The 16155-nt window shown below is 38.5% G+C and overlaps 1 protein-coding gene across 3 annotated transcripts in view; it reads right to left on the reverse strand.

Annotated features, from left to right (window-relative positions):
* The window catches only part of phf14 (PHD finger protein 14), a 97308-nt gene that overhangs the window by 51741 nt on the left and 29412 nt on the right, over positions 1-16155 (reverse strand). For all 3 annotated transcript variants that reach the window (XM_056249741.1, XM_056249740.1, XM_056249742.1), the window contains exons 10-14: positions 14686-14792; positions 12123-12218; positions 5697-5803; positions 5350-5481; positions 4095-4257 (exon numbers count right to left, since the gene is read on the reverse strand). In XM_056249741.1, the coding sequence (XP_056105716.1) occupies positions 4095-4257; positions 5350-5481; positions 5697-5803; positions 12123-12218; positions 14686-14792 (605 nt within the window). The remainder of the gene's footprint in view (positions 1-4094; positions 4258-5349; positions 5482-5696; positions 5804-12122; positions 12219-14685; positions 14793-16155) is intronic.

Here is a 16155-nt window from a genome sequence, read left to right on the forward strand (position 1 = left end):
CAGTGAATCCAAAAGACCAACCTGAACTCATTACGAAATCTGGGTTGGTAAATTTTTCGCTCTCACACTACATTCCTAGTCGCATTCTTATTGAAATGACTAGATTTCACCAAACAACTGTAAATGTGACCACAACTTAAAGGGTTAGTTCTAGAAAATTCTGTCATCAATTACTCACTCTCATGTCGTTCCAAACACGTAAGAGACTTTCGTTCATCTCCAAAACACGAATGAAGATATTTTAAATGAAATCTGAGAGATTTCTGTGAACAGAGAAGTCTATTCTCCCAAAACTTGGATGGTTTAAAACATTCATTAAGACATTGTGAAATAAATCCATATGAATCGAGTGGTTTAATAAAGATTTTCTGAAGAGACATAGGTTGTCTCATTTATGACCAGCTGTAATTTAGGCTTTTATTCACATATAAACATACGCCAGCGAACATACATAGATCACTCAAATATGGTAAATAGAAGCTCAACTGTACTTGCTTGATGCGCGACATGGAAGAATAACAATCATTGGTTCTTGACAATCAAGCAAGCAAGCTTGAGCTCCAGGACCATATTGCGTTTTCTCTCATTCATAGTAATATGTGTGAACAGCCTTGGTATGTATACACTCACCTAAAGGATTATTAGGAATAGGGCTGTGTATTGGCAAGAATCTGGCGATACGATACGTATCGCGATACATGGGTCACGATTCAATATATTGCGATATATTTCGATACTGTGCATAAGGCGATATATTGCGATTTTTTTAAAGTAGGACTACAATTTTAGAAAGTATTATTTTAAAAAAAGACATGATGTGCATAAAATTCAAACAAGTTTACTTTAGATAAACAATTCAGTACACAGAAAATCAAACTGCCAGTTTGGGATTGTGGTTCACAGGTTCTTAGTGAGCAAATTTGTATATGCTCAAGTAGGCCTTAATAAAAGAAAATACATAGCCCCTGTCACAATACATAACATACACACATGTGTGCAATCTGAAAAAAGAAAAGACATCTGTCTATGTCAATAAAAATAAATAAATGCTTGCACTATTCCTAGTACACAGGGTACATCCAACACGTTTTGTGTTGCAAAAACACGAACACAATTCAAGTCAAGTCAAGTATATTTATATAGCGCTTTTCACAATTGTATCAAAGCTTCACAGTATAAATCAAAATAACATAACAATGTTTGTTTCTTAGTGGAAAAAACATCCACGTTAGGTAGGGCTGATCAATGGTATTAATGATTGGTTAATTAATTTGAATATCCCCAATTCCTAAAGGAAACATTGAGGAACAAATATATAAATAGTCAGTTAAAGAAAATACATAGCCCCTTACTGTGACATCTAGGCTAATGCATAACACATAAGGTGCAATCTGAGGGGCAATCTGTCATTAAAAAAATGCTTGCACTATTATTCATACAGGGTACATCCAACACATACCGTAAAACTTCAAATAATAGCGAGTCCCATATAGACGCCGGTCTCTTTTACACGCCTGATGTGGCGAGTGGCGACAGGTTTGGGTAAATAAAGGCCAGTCTCAAATAGAGGCGGGGTCTGTTTTTTAGTTTCGGGTTGTATTTAATCTTTTAAAACCCGTCAAATCGTCCGCTTTTTAGCGGCTGCCAAAACAAATTTGTGTCCCGCCAAAGCCTTTTTTTATCGGTGAGTGATGTAGAATAGAAAGACTGCTGCGCTTGACAGGACGCAAACGAGCAGAGAGAGAGAGAGAGAGAGAGAGAGAGAGAGACAGAGAGAGAGCGCCCCGGCCGCGCGCGCGCACTCTCACGTCTTCAAACAACACGCGCGCTGTCTTGCTCTCTCTCCCTCGCGCATATTAATCAAAATCATAGACACTGTAGGCGAGGACACTAGTGGTGCGTCTCATTCTAGCCATCTAGTGGTAGGGATTTAAACACAACATAAACGCGAACCACGGCAATAGTATGAATATTTTTGCACGTAAACTAAAAAAAAAATCGATATTGCGTTTTTGAAAATCGATACAGTATTGCAAAATAAAATATCGCGATACTCAAGTGTATCGATTTTTTCTTACACCCCTAATTAGGAACACCATACTAATACTGTGTTTGACCCCCTTTCGCCTTCAGAACTGCCTTAATTCTACGTGGCATTGATTCAACAAGGTGCTGAAAGCATTCTTTAGAAATGTTGGCCCATATTGATAGGATAGCATCTTGCAGTTGATGGAGATTTGTGGGATGCACATCTAGGGCACGAAGCTCCCGTTCCACCACATCCCAAAGATGCTCTATTGGGGTGAGATCTGGTGACTGTGGGGGCCATTTTAGTACAGTGAACTCATTGTCATGTTCAAGAAACCAATTTGAAATGATTCGAGCTTTGTGACATGGTGCATTATCCTGCTGGAAGTAGCCATCAGAGGATGGGTACATGGTGGCCATAAAGGGATGGACATGGTCAGAAACAGTGCTCAGGTAGGGCGTGGCATTTAAACGATGCCCAATTGGCACTGAGGGGCCTAAAGTTTGCCAAGAAAACATCCCCCACACCATTACACCACCACCACCAGCCTGCACAGTGGTAACAAGGCATGATGGATCCATGTTCTCATTCTGTTTACGCCAAATTCTGACTCTACCATCTGAATGTCTCAACAGAAATCGAGACTAATCAGACCAGGCAACATTTTTCCAGTCTTCAACTGTCCAATTTTGGTGAGCTCTTGCAAATTGTAGCCTCTTTTTCCTATTTGTATTGGAGATGAGTGGTACCCGGTGGGGTCTTCTGCTGTTGTAGCCCATCCGCCTCAAGGTTGTGCGTGTTGTGGCTTCACAAATGCTTTGCTGCATACCTCGGTTGTAACGAGTGGTTATTTCAGTCAAAGTTGCTCTTCTATCAGCTTGATTCAGTCGGCCCATTCTCCTCTGACCTCTAGCATCAACAAGGCATTTTCGCCCACAGGACTGCCGCATACTGGATGTTTTTCCCTTTTCACACCATTCTTTGTAAACCCTAGAAATGGTTGTGCGTGAAAATCCCAGTAACTGAGCAGATTGTGAAATACTCAGACCGGCCCGTCTGGCACCAACAACCATGCCACGCTCAAAATTGCTTAAATCACCTATCTTTTTTCCATTCTGACATTCAGTTTGGAGTTCAGGAGATTGTCTTGACCAGGACCACACCCCTAAATGCATTGAAGCAACTGCCATGTGATTGGTTGATAAGATAATTGCATTAATGAGAAATTGAACAAGTGTTCCTAATAATCCTTTAGGTGAGTGTATAGTCTTCGACATTGTGCTGTTAGCTTAGCATCATGCTAATATCAAACTGTACTAGAATCAAATGTAAGTCAAGACGTAGCACTATTTGTGTTCCAAATCAATCACTTCTGTGGTTAGGGTGCTATCTTTGAATGCTGCTGCCTTTGTAGGGAGTAGGCAGCAAGGCAGCTCATCAAGTATTAGAAACAATTCTAAATGCTAATGTTCAAATAAAACTGAAATGCTAAGGAGCAGTTCCAAAGGGGTTTTTACTGATGGCTTAATTATGCCTGTATCAGTTTCAAGGTGATTGTATAAAACAATTCAATATGATATAGTAATCAACAAGGCAAGCAGTGACTTTCACCAATAACCTCTGTGAAAGCTCAAGAGAATAAAGAACAGGTCAATTATCTGTTTTACATGAGGAGCAAAGAATCAATTTCAAGTCAATGAATGACTCTTCCACCTAAAGCAACAGCTAGAGTTAAACCACCAATCAGGAAGAGCTAGACCAAGCTTAAAATGAACTAGTAAACTACTAGTAGTAGTAGTCACTTAAGCCAAGTAATTCCCATTTTCTAGCAACATTTTCTTTTGTGAGTCTCTCTCAGAACTGGGCCATGTTTTCATTTTAGAAACATTGAAGACATAACTGATATTGTGAAGCATTAGTAGTCTGTGGTTAGAGAATCAACTTTTTCTTTAGGTGGAAATAGTGGAAATCTGCAAAATCCATCCAGATTTGGCACCACAATTTCAAGGATTGGCTTTTTAACACACATTCATCATCAGTAAACTCATGATATGCTCAAACTCACAGTTCCTCTCACTTGAAGCTTCTTGGGCTCTGGGCTCATTTCTTGAGGAATGAATTTGATTGGTCCCTTGATCTGCCTCCTGGACCTTTTGGTTCCATCCGGCAGCGTCTCCATGGCGATGTCAGCCTCATCACTGCTGGCCTGGTCGCACTCAGAGCACTGCCTGGAAAAGGATGAGCGAGAGACCGAACGAGAGAGAGAGGAGTCAGGTATTCTTTTGCTTTCATTTGGCCTTATTGATTTCTCAGTATGGAGAAATCTTTGAGATGAGAGAGTAGCTTTCAAGGTCCATGCCCATGTTTTTCCATTGGAAGCAGACGTGTCATATTCATTCAAACAAAAGGGATGTTAAGTATCCCGCACAAACAATATATAAAATTGAAGGAATAGTCAAATTCTTTAGTGCGAGAAAAGCTTTTTGATTATACAGTATTACTGTCTCAGGAGCAGGCAGTTGCCAGTAATTAGGTACGACTTGGCCCCCTACACAATTTTATCTTTCGAATGCTTTCTAATTTCCATCCAGCAGAGCGGAACGACATCACGCTTTCTTATTCATGGATTAAATGAATTACTCGAATCAGCAGCGAAAGCATTGGGCTCAGCTTGACAAATAAACAAAACACAGAAACGCTCACGCACGCAACTGTGGAGCTCCACATAAATTTTGAAAGTGACAGTTAGTATAACCTTACGAAAGTAAACATGGAGGGACTTTATGAAACACTAAAAGTGGAAAACCACTCTTAGAATTTGAAACTGCATTTTTATTTTGCTATAGACATTAAAAACAATAGGGCCGTCAGTTTAACATGTTAATTTAGTGATTCATTTTAACAAAAATTTTATAAAAATCCCCTGCAATTAATCTTGCTTTCAGACCCATATATTAATTTATCATGTAATTTGATTAGAATTTTTTAATCAATTGACAGCCCTAGATAAAAAGAAGTGAACTGTCAAAGTTAAATATTTACTACGGCCTATGATTTTAAGTCAATATTTCAATAATTTACTTAAATTCATTTCTCATGTTGGCTAATGGTCACAGGTAAATAATTCAATATTTTCTAAATATCTTTTTTAGCAAGTATTTTATTTTGATTTTTTTTTCTTCTTATTTTAAATTTAACAGTTTTATAATTATTAGCCATTATTAATTATTAGAAACCCTGCTCTGGAATTGTAAGAGATGTAATTACTTCCAGAATAACTGTAATCACATTTCAATTCCCTCTCCCAGTCCTGTTCTCACCAGTAGCTGTTTTTGGTCTTCTTCGGCATGCGCGTGAGAGGTGGGTCCAGACAGCCCAGATGGTAATGTAGCTTACAGGTGTCACATAGCAGTAAAAGATGCTGGTCTTGGTTTTTCTTACAGATCCCACAGCTGCACATGCAGAACATGAAACGGTTTCTTATTTACAGCACACAGCCACATTAAAGCATTTACTTTTTAAGCCAAGATATCTTTTCACACTTTTTCTCTCTTTCAGTGCTTAATATTTTATGAACTCTAGGTCAACGTTTAAAAATGATATTACAATAGCACTGCCCAGGTGTCATAAATGACCTGCTGGCACCCTGTATTGGCTGCAAGCTAACCTGTAGAGCATAGCTGGGAGGTTTGACGACTTCCCTGGTGATCCACCCTCTTTCTTGCTTGGCTTTCTCTCTTTGGGAGCTTTCAGAACTGCAGGAGAGTTCAATTTCTGCAAATAAAGTAGAACAATTAAATTAACCACATTTTAAAGACACACCAAATTATTCAGTGATAATATTAAACTAGACCATCATAATTTGAGAAAGTTACTCTTAAGGTTACTCGTAAGTGTTTGCCAGGATAGTGCTATACAGTTGCTAAAGTGTGCAACATGACTTTTATCATGCTGCCATAAAGTTGCAAAGGTGTTCTGGGTGGTTGCTTATACTATTAAGTACATTTTAAATTAAATGCAATTAAATGTTTTAGAGTGAAACATTGTTTCTCAAATGTTATGATGATTTTGAAGATACTTTTCTTTGGTACGTAGGCTCTATTAAACTAAAGTCTTTATTAGCCTAAACAAATGCCATTCATTCAATAAACAATGAGTATGTAACAATGGAAGCTGACCGGAGCATTTGGGAATTATTTTTGCATTTCTGCTTGATGCTGTTCTTGGCATCACTCAATTTATGTCTGTTTTTCTCTCGTTTTCTCTATATGTAACCTTACTAATAGCTTCCATCATAGCTATGATGCATCACACAAAGCAAACAGTCTTTTTAAAAACCAAGAATATATATATTTTATTTTATTTTATTAATTTTTTGGCCAAACAACGTCACTTGACATTCCTGTCAGTACACCGAAAACTATTTTAATTTTGTGTTCGTTTTTAAAGGGAAATTAAAAGAAAGCATGAGCTAGATCTTACAGACACCTGAAGAGTGACTGACTACTTTCATTCTGCAACGCAAATAAGCAACACTAGAGTGAGACATTTTATGTAGAGATATGAACAAAACAAAAAATATTATGCAAATCAGTTTAATTAAGAGTTTCTCTTGAAAGTTACTTCTAAAGATGCAGGGAAGAGGTGTGGATGGGAGTTGGAGAGAGAACAGTGGCCAGGAAAGAAAGAAAAAAATAAGTTTTTCTATTTTCTGTCTATACATCTGTGCTGCATCTTTTCTGTCCAGGTTAATTAGAAAAATTATCTAGTAGGAACCGGTCACACAGCAACACAGAGCAGCTTCTCTCTAGAGGCTTTCTAATCTGAGCGTGCTCAGTTCAGTGTGCCCATGGTGACGGTCCCTCTCCACTGCACCGCCGGGATTATAACAGGCCGGAGAGCTGAGCGAGGAGATACCAGGTTTCACATCCTGCAAACTCTGGATTACTGTGGCCGGTCCCTCACTCCACATCCCACATTTCAGTGGGAATATTATTTGGAGAAGAAAGGTGTTTGACTAAGGACAGAACAAAAAACCCCCAAAAAAGAAAGAAAAAAAGCCTCACAGAACAGCCCGAACAGGCGGTCGGCCATCTGCTGAGAGCCAGACAGACTTCGCAGTCCTGCTGAGATTGTGGAGAATCCCAATGGTACCCTGAGAGGGGTCATATAACTCACACAATTTCCAAAAGAGGCGGACCTGCTTGGGGAGTCCAAGATGACGTTTTAACACATGGTGTCCACATCAAATATTTAATTGAACAAAAAACAAGCTATTTCTAAACATGACTAAAACAGCAATTAGAGAAAAGCATCTAAATAGCTTAGTGAGTAATGTTTTCCTTGTCTGTAAATTGTAACCGAATTCAAATTTGAGTCCACAGCTGAATTTATCATTCTCTGAAAAAGTTCAGATATCTGAATGAAATATGACGTCCCGATAAAGTACCACAACAAAATGTCATAATTATTGTTCATAGAGTAATGCTTTTTTGTTGATGTGCTAGTTTAGATATATATATATAGTAAATAACAGCTTAATCTTCACATCATATCAAGAACCAGATCAGTTTGAATTGTGTATGAATCATTCAGCCTGATTTGTGATTCAGATTTTTGTTCGATTCAATATCATTGTTGAAGCATATTTTAAGATGCAACTGAAGGACACAAATACTAAAATTTTGCAAATAATTCACACCAATCTTTTTCAAGTCCAACTGAAAATTGTCATTTTTTGAAAAAGTTCAGATATCTGAATGGAATATTTGACTTCTGAATAAGAAAACAGTAAAAAAAAAAATGGATTGATCATTCATAAAGCAGCACTATTTTTTTGTTTTGTTAATGTGCTTGTTTTTTTTTTGTGCCATCAACATCACAAATATGCTTTCATATGGATTAGTTTTGCAATCTCTTTATGAACTTTTTGAAGCGTTAAAGTGGTAGTTGCGTAGCTGTCAATGGAGGAACAGAAAGCTCCCAGATCTTCATTTGTGTTCCAAACATAAACAGAAGTCTTACGGGTTTGGAACGACATGAGGGCGAGTAATTAATGACATAATATTCTTTTTTGGGTGAACTATCTCTTTAAGGTATTATAATACAAAGGGTTTTTTCTTTCTTTTTTTTCATGTCCAAAGCAGAATTTTTCAATTTCAGAAAAAAAAAAGGTTTTTTTTTTTTTGTAAAATGAACAATATGCCAGACTCAATGTGAATTTATGAAGGTCATATTGTTTACGTCAACAAATTTATACTTGGTGCAAATAGACCAAGTTTGCGATGGTGATAAGCTACCGAAGACACATTCATGTCCCCTTTCAAAGAGCACCAGTGTGTGAGTTCTCCCTCACCCAAGGTGGCACGAGAGATGAGACGCTCTCCTGAGAACATCAATAATTTGAGGGTTATGTGCAGACACCAATGACTGATAGGGAACGAAAATGTAGTAGATAGATGACACAAAGGAGCGGGGCGCCTTGACTGATGTTGCTACTTAAGCGCCGTGCGTTTTCTAATTATGTGATTTATGACCATCATTGCAGATTCACTGGCTCACTCTTTTCCAGACCACTCGGCTCTCCTCGCCTCCTTCTACCTCCTCGCTCCATTATTGCAGCATTTATCTGCCGAGAGGACATTTTAAGAGATCCTTTTAATTAACCATCTTACACACTCTCTAAGCCGGGTAACCAGTTATTCAACGCAAATTAAGTTTTAAACAAGTGCGCATGGGTGCATGCAAATGGGCACCTTTTAAATGTTTTGTCGTTGTATCAGAAGTGAGATAACGACGCAAGCTGCGGTTCTGATTGTTGCGGTTTTAGGATATCGAGGGAAAGAGTGGACTTTCATATTCATTCTGGGGAGGCAATCTCATCAAATTCATTCTTTCTGTTTGTATCATAGTGATTAAAATGCAGACAAAACACAGAGGGACTGGCAATACCTCCTTTTTGACAACCTCTCACTCTGTGTGTGGCCCTGTAGCCTAGTCTACGCTAATTCTCCACATACACACTGCATGAAATTGAGCAATGTTTAGCTCCAACAAAGAGGCTGAACTTTTCCGACAAACTTTACGAACATTTCAAAACCCAGAATCCTTACAACTCCTTTCACGATTGCTGTTGCTAGTGACATTTTTGTTACAGGGCATATCCTGCTAAATGGCATTCATAGTACAGACTGTTATTTAGACAAAAAGAGAGATCTACGGAACATTTCAGACCTTCACATTTTCGCACTCATTAAGTGACCGTCACCCATGGCGACGCACCTTGGTGATGTGGTTTCCATAGTGAGCAGGGGAGAGGTTGGCGGCTTTTAGCTACAGAGTCAGGGCTGAGTGCATGGCCAATGACAGGTCAATCAGTTAGCGCAAATGAAAGAATTTCGCAAACAGGAGGCCCATTACAGCGAAGAGAATTACCTCAACGCTGTCTACCCAGTGGGGTGCTGCCTACAATCTAGATTTCTTTCAATCACAGCTCATTACCCAGGTGCAAAAAAATCCAAGGAGAAGATTTCTGTTCTCTTTACACTCTTTTCACTGTGAAGTCAAAGACGAATTCTGCCAACAATACGCTCCAACTGCTAGATCCACGTTTTGCGTCGGAGCACCCAAAGTGTCTGCATTATAGACCAAAACTGAGTAAGATGTCCATGAGCCAAAGAGATGTTGACTCAATTTACTTACACATTTTATTAACTTGAAGTTAATAAGCAGTAATGCACAATAAAGCTTTCAAAAAAAGAGTGTGATTCACCATGCAGACATATAATGTTAAAATTTACAGCCATTAATATCCGTTTATGGAAACTAAGCTGCAATAAAAATTATGCTTTGTGTGCACTATTACAGTAGTTCAAGTGAGAAAATTACTGAGGTTGTTTCAGGATGGCTGTTAAAGGGTTAGTTCACCCAAAAATGAAAATTATCCCATAATTTATTCACCCTCAAGCCATCCTAGGTGTATATGACTTTCTTCTTTAAGCCAACCACAATCTGAGTTACATTAAAACATATCCTGGCTCTTCCTAGATTTATAATGGGAGTTGGTATCCTACATTTTGAAGCCCAAAAAAGCTCATCCATCCATCATAAAAGTAAACCATACGGCTCCAGGGGATTAAAGGATTAGTTCACTTTTTAAAAAACTTTTGCTGATAATTTACTCACCCCCATGTCATCCAAGATGTCCATGTCTTTGTTTCTTCAGTCGAAAAGAAATTTATGTTTTTGATGAAAACATTCCAGGGTTTTTCTCCATCTAATGGACTCCAATGGTAGCCAAACGGTTCAAGGTCTAAATGACCGTTTTAGTTCAGCTTCAAAGGGCTTTAAACGATACCAGACGATGAATAAGGGTCTTATCTAGAGAAACGATCTGTCATTTCAAAAATAAATAAAAAAGTTAAATTGTTATAGGCACAAATGCTCGCCTTGCGAACTCTCCTGTTCGAACTCGTTCATCAAAATGAACGAATCTTTTTTCGAGTCATTGACTCGTTCATCAAAATGAACAAATCTTTTTCGAGTCATTGACTCGAAAAAAGATTTGTTCATTTTGATGAACGAGTTCGAACAGGAGAGTTCGCAAGGCGAGCATTTGTGCCTATAACACTTTAACTTTTTTATTTATTTTTTAAATGACCGATCGTTTCTCTAGATAAGACCCTTATTCATCGTCTGGTATCGTTTAAAGCCGCACTGAAACGGTCATTTAGACCTTGAACCGTTTGGCTACCATTGAAGTCCATTATATGGAGAAAAATCCTTGAATGTTTTCATCAAAAACATTAGTTTCTTTTCGACTGAAGAAAGAAAGACATGGACATCTTGGATGACATGGGGGTGAGTAAATTATCAGCAAAAGTTTTTTTAAAAGTGAACTAATCCTTTAAGAAAGACCTTTTTGTGAGAAAAATATCCATATTTATAACTTTATAAACTATAATCACTAGCTTCCGGTAACAGCCGTAAGAGAGTCTAGTTCCGGCAGAAGAATGACCTCTGACCTGACGTATGACGTAAGATATAGGAGTAGCATAAGCTTAGGAGAGAGTAGACGCCTCTCGCGATTCAAACAAACAGGGCTGGGCAACAAAATCAAAGCTCCTCTTCTCTTATTCGAAATCCTACGACATTTCTCTTTAAAAAGAGACTTCTAATTCATAACCGCTGTTTTGTTTTGCTCTATCCATCTCTGTGCTTCCGCGTTCGTCAATACATCATGCGTCGGGTCAGAGGTCATTCTTCCGCCGGAACTAGACTCACGTACGGACCGAAAGCCAGTTATTTATTTTTAACGTTTATAAAGTTATAAATATGGATCTTTTTCTTACAAAAATGCATTGCTTCAGAAGACCTTTATTAACCATGAAAGTACTCCATACGGCTCCAGGTGATGGATGGATGCGCTTTTTTTTGGCTTCAAACACTCCGGTGTACTCACTCCCATTATAAAGCTTGGAAGAGCCAGGATATTTTTTAATATAACTCCAATTGTGTTTGGCTGAAAGAAGAAAGTCATACACACCTAGGATGGCTCGAGGGCGAGAAAATTATGGGATAATTTTCATTTTTGGGTGAACTAACCCTTTAAGGGAAAGAAATGTTCATTAAGACCTTTTAAAACCAATTTTGTGACAAAGATATAAATATTTTATTATTATTTTTAGGTGTCAACATGTAAACAGTTTTATGAAATTGAGACCATAAAGGTAAAAAAAATAAAAAGCTTATATTTGTTAGTCTTTTGAGGAGACTCAAATGTTCATCAATGTGGAAAATGGTTATGGAAAACTAAAAAAAAAATATTTTGAATGATGTAAGACATCTTGAATAACATTAAAAATGGTAGATGTAAAAAAAAAAAAAAAGACAGTGTAAAATATGGTCCCTTTAAAGCATCCCATCCTGATCAGAGCACTTGAAGCAAGCAGTTTGTATCGGGGCGGGATGTAAGCTCACTGGAGCTGTGATAGATGAGGTGTACAGCTGGATCAAGGATGGGATGGGGCGGAGAGAGACTGAATGAAGATGGACAGGGGAGAGAAAGAATGAGACGGTTGAAGGTAAGCCGTACCTGTCCAAGGATCCCCCCCATCATGCTCCATATGGCTTGGCCCTCGGCCCTCAGCTGGCCATTGACATTCTGCAGGTCCTCCAGAGACTCGCACAGCTGTGGCAGATAAAACCGCGGCAAGGCGGGAGATAAGATAAGACAAGGACAAGTTGGGCAGCTCTGTCTGTTAGCGCACACACACACACACACACACGCACGGATGGACTAACGTATACAAATCCAAAGGCGTACACAAACCTGTGGACATCTGAATGACTAATACACAAATACGCTTTTAGTGCGTTACAAAAAAAAACAGGCTGATTCCAGGCAAGCAACAAACGCTACACATCAAAACACCCTCACACACACACAAAAAAAAAACATTTTCTACTTTTAACAGATTCAGAGCCCAGCACACCATGAAATATTCCATTACACTTCCTGCGTCTACATTTCTCTTTCTCGCACACACACGCACCGCTGTGGCATTTCGCCGTGTAGGGGCCACTCTCAGCTCCAGACAGTAGATAAGCGTCAGGCAGGCGTTTGATAAAGACGATGATGAGAGGAAACAGTGGAGAGGTGAAGTTATTATGGGTATGTGAAACGAAACTAAAGAGAGCCACCCTTATCTCCGCTGTCTGTGAAGATGAGGCTCCACGTGGGGAAGCTTGAGCTAACATTTAAAACCGTCTCCTCTCCAACACACACTCCAGATTAATACTGATGGCTCAGCGGGGTCCAAAACATAATAATGCAACTATTTATATAGTTAAATATCATTCATTGATTTGTTTTTTTACAAAAAATCAATTAATAACAATAGCTGTTTTTCCACCGCCGAGCCAAACCATTCTCATAGCATAACCGTTTCATTCTGTACCGATCCGGCCCAGCCCAGCCAGTTACATGTTCTACTGTCGGGCTGATAACGGAGCACTTTGAGATGTAAATAGCAGCCGTGTTATGGAGGACGATCAGATATTTCTTTTAATTGTATTATTAACTTGATTATTAACATCAATCAAATAGCATGCTTGGCCAGCTACAGAGAAACTAGTAGGCAGGCAACAGACAACTGACCAATCGTAAGTGGCGATGTCACTACACGCACTCTACACACTGTGCTGAGTATTCCGGACCGAGGGCGGTTTGTAACCGTGCTGGTCCGAACCAAGCTCAAGAGGAAATATAATCGGAACCGTTCCATGTTCTTAGAACCGCTTTTTGGTGGAAAAGCGGCTAAAGTTTAAAGTTTAAAGTCTAAAGTCATGTCTTTGGGCACCATTTCACTCTAAAATGAACATTCTGTCATCATTTATTTTTTTCTGTCAAAGATATTTTAAAGAAGACTGGGGTCCAAACATTTTTAAAAACATGTTGTGTTCCACAGAATAAAGAAATGCATCCATTTCCAGTTCCAAGAAGAAGAAAAACCAACACATGGTTATGTTTTTTTTTTTTTTGAATATTCAGCACAAATAATACCATTACTTTTATATAAAAAAATTACTCATACCTGTTACCATAATAAATCTTGAAGTCATCAATATACAGTGATAATAAACACCATACGCTAACAATAAAATTCTCTTGTTGGTGATGGTTTGCAATTATACAATTTTAAAAATGTCAAACCCAACAATCAAACTAAAAGCAAAAAAACTATGTAACATACTATATAATTCAGGATTATTAGACACAATTTTAAGATGACTCAGACCACTGCTTTAGACAACTTTTGTGAATAAGCAGTCAGCTTTCCACAGATGTTGATTTCCTCAGGATCTCTCTCCAAGGCCAACATCGTGCTAATGCATGTTGAGTGCCATAATTAACAACACACACTCCATTAATACCGCTTAATACATGTGGCACAGAAAGACTAGACGCCACATTAACTCCAACTTCTCGCTTTCATTCTACTCCTTATTGGGACAGATGAGAAAACACAAAAATCTACCCAAATCTGCTTCAAGAGATCACGTTCACAAGGATTGAGGGTCGGTGGCAAATAAATAAAGCAGCACAGAACATTAGCTGCTGTTATACCATACCAGGGGTTTTGAAAATTTCACGAGTTTTTATTTTTATTTTGTTTGGATTTTGTTTTACAAAACTACATTAAACTAACAACAACTATTAAAATGGCTCTTGTTCGTTTTTCTTTTAGAGCTTTAGAGTAATCAGTCTTTTGCCAAATTTTTATTTTAGTTAACAAAAGTGTTATTCACTGCCAGTTTTTGTCATCTAATTTTCTGTTAACAAACATAACCTTGTGTTATTCAGGATTTTTGCAGGATCAGCTTTTTTATTTCTCTCTGCAGTTGGTCTGGAATAAAGTAGCTTAAAATGAGATTTCACAGTTGCATAGTAAATTGAAAGACTGAAGCATAATTGGCATTATTTAGTAGCTGTTCAGGAGCTACGCTCTTGGGATAATATTCCAGCGGTGCGTCATTATTTCCTGGTGTGCATGCCTCTTCTTAAGCACCAATAGCCAAAACAAATGTGCTACGGACAAGCGCTAATGTACAAAACAGATGCTAGCGAGAGCCTGGAGTGTCAACAATAGGCAGACCTTATCGTACTCCATGTGCAGCTTCTCCTGCTCACTCTCCAGCTTGTCTTTGAGGTTCTTCTGTTCCACGATGTTGTCCTGGATCTGAATCATCCTCATGTTCCGCTCTGAATACCAAAAGACAAACAAATCGATACTGAGATTGCTATCAGAGTACAGGAAAAAGTATATCAAAAGAAGATTGAGGGAGAAAGCATGAAAAAAAGAGGAACGTTGGGAGAAAAAGAGGGAGAGAAAGTGCACTGATAGAGGATAGGCCTCCTGCTGGAACCTAATGGAGTGTGTGCCCAAGGTTACTCCACACATCTGCTCTTAACATCACTCATTTGGAGGGCAAGTGCCTAGCTACAAGGCTACAGAGCGGGATGCATGTCTAGCGCTCACTGTCTGATACCGCCTACGGTTCTGCAGACATATTCAAGTGTGTTAGGGACAGTAAGCTACATGCTACAAACGCATCAATGCTTGTTCTATCCATTAAAAAGAAAAAAGCAGATAACAAAATAGATCATAGGCCTGATGAGTTATTTCCACTTAAAGTGGTGAAAATCAAGCTTTTAAATGTTTTTTATATGTCTATGTGGTGTTTTTAATATGATTTAAAGGGGTGATGAACTGAGAAATCAAATTTTCCTTGAGCTTTTGACATCTAAGAGGTCATCAAATTATAAGAATATCCTGTAAGTTTCAGAACTGAAAACGTCCTTGTTAGTCCAATAAAAGCTTTTATTGACACCAGGCTCAGCAAACGACTCGTTTTTCAAAGTGGGGAACTATGACGACAAAGAGGATAAAACACCACCCCCGCAGAAGAAGATCCACGCCTACTTCAACACGGCCGGTTTAGCCCCGCCCACCGATTCGCGCATTACACGAAACTCATTATAATATGCAAAACTGTTATCCACTCACAGCAGTGGGCGTTTACTTCAATGCGAGTCTTCAATGCGAGACGCCCATAAAAACCGAGCGTTTTTGAGCTAGGCTCAAAACTAGGGTAGAAAATAGCCTATTACTTATTCATTTGGATGTTTTTGAATGTAAAAACCAAGCGAACGTCATACGTTGACCTCAGACAACAATATAAAACAATTTAAAAAGCCAGTTCATGACCCCTTTAAGACAAACCATGTGCAAATTCATAAGTCAACACCATTGCTGAGTATTTTCTCCTTAAAACTGCAGTGAACCAAAGACAGTCTTAAAAATGCGTTTTAAAATCGCTAGTGTTTCTGACGTCACAAACTACCTTGTAACCAATCAGTTCAACGTGTGGTCGTCAACGAGTGGATCTCTGAACTGGTGCGAGTGAGTGGAGGCGGGGCTAATTTGCATATTCATAGAACCACGTATACTAAATGAGGCAAGGGTGTAGTTACATTTAAGCTATTTTAATGCATGAAGAATTTTTGTTTAAAATTGTCATTTTGATGATCAAACATGAGTTATAAAGGGATGAAATTATTGACT

Source organism: Rhinichthys klamathensis, unplaced genomic scaffold (assembly GCF_029890125.1).
Source record: "Rhinichthys klamathensis goyatoka isolate OS25496 unplaced genomic scaffold, OSU_Roscu_1.1 h1tg000060l_1, whole genome shotgun sequence".
Lineage (NCBI taxonomy): Eukaryota > Metazoa > Chordata > Actinopteri > Cypriniformes > Leuciscidae > Rhinichthys > Rhinichthys klamathensis.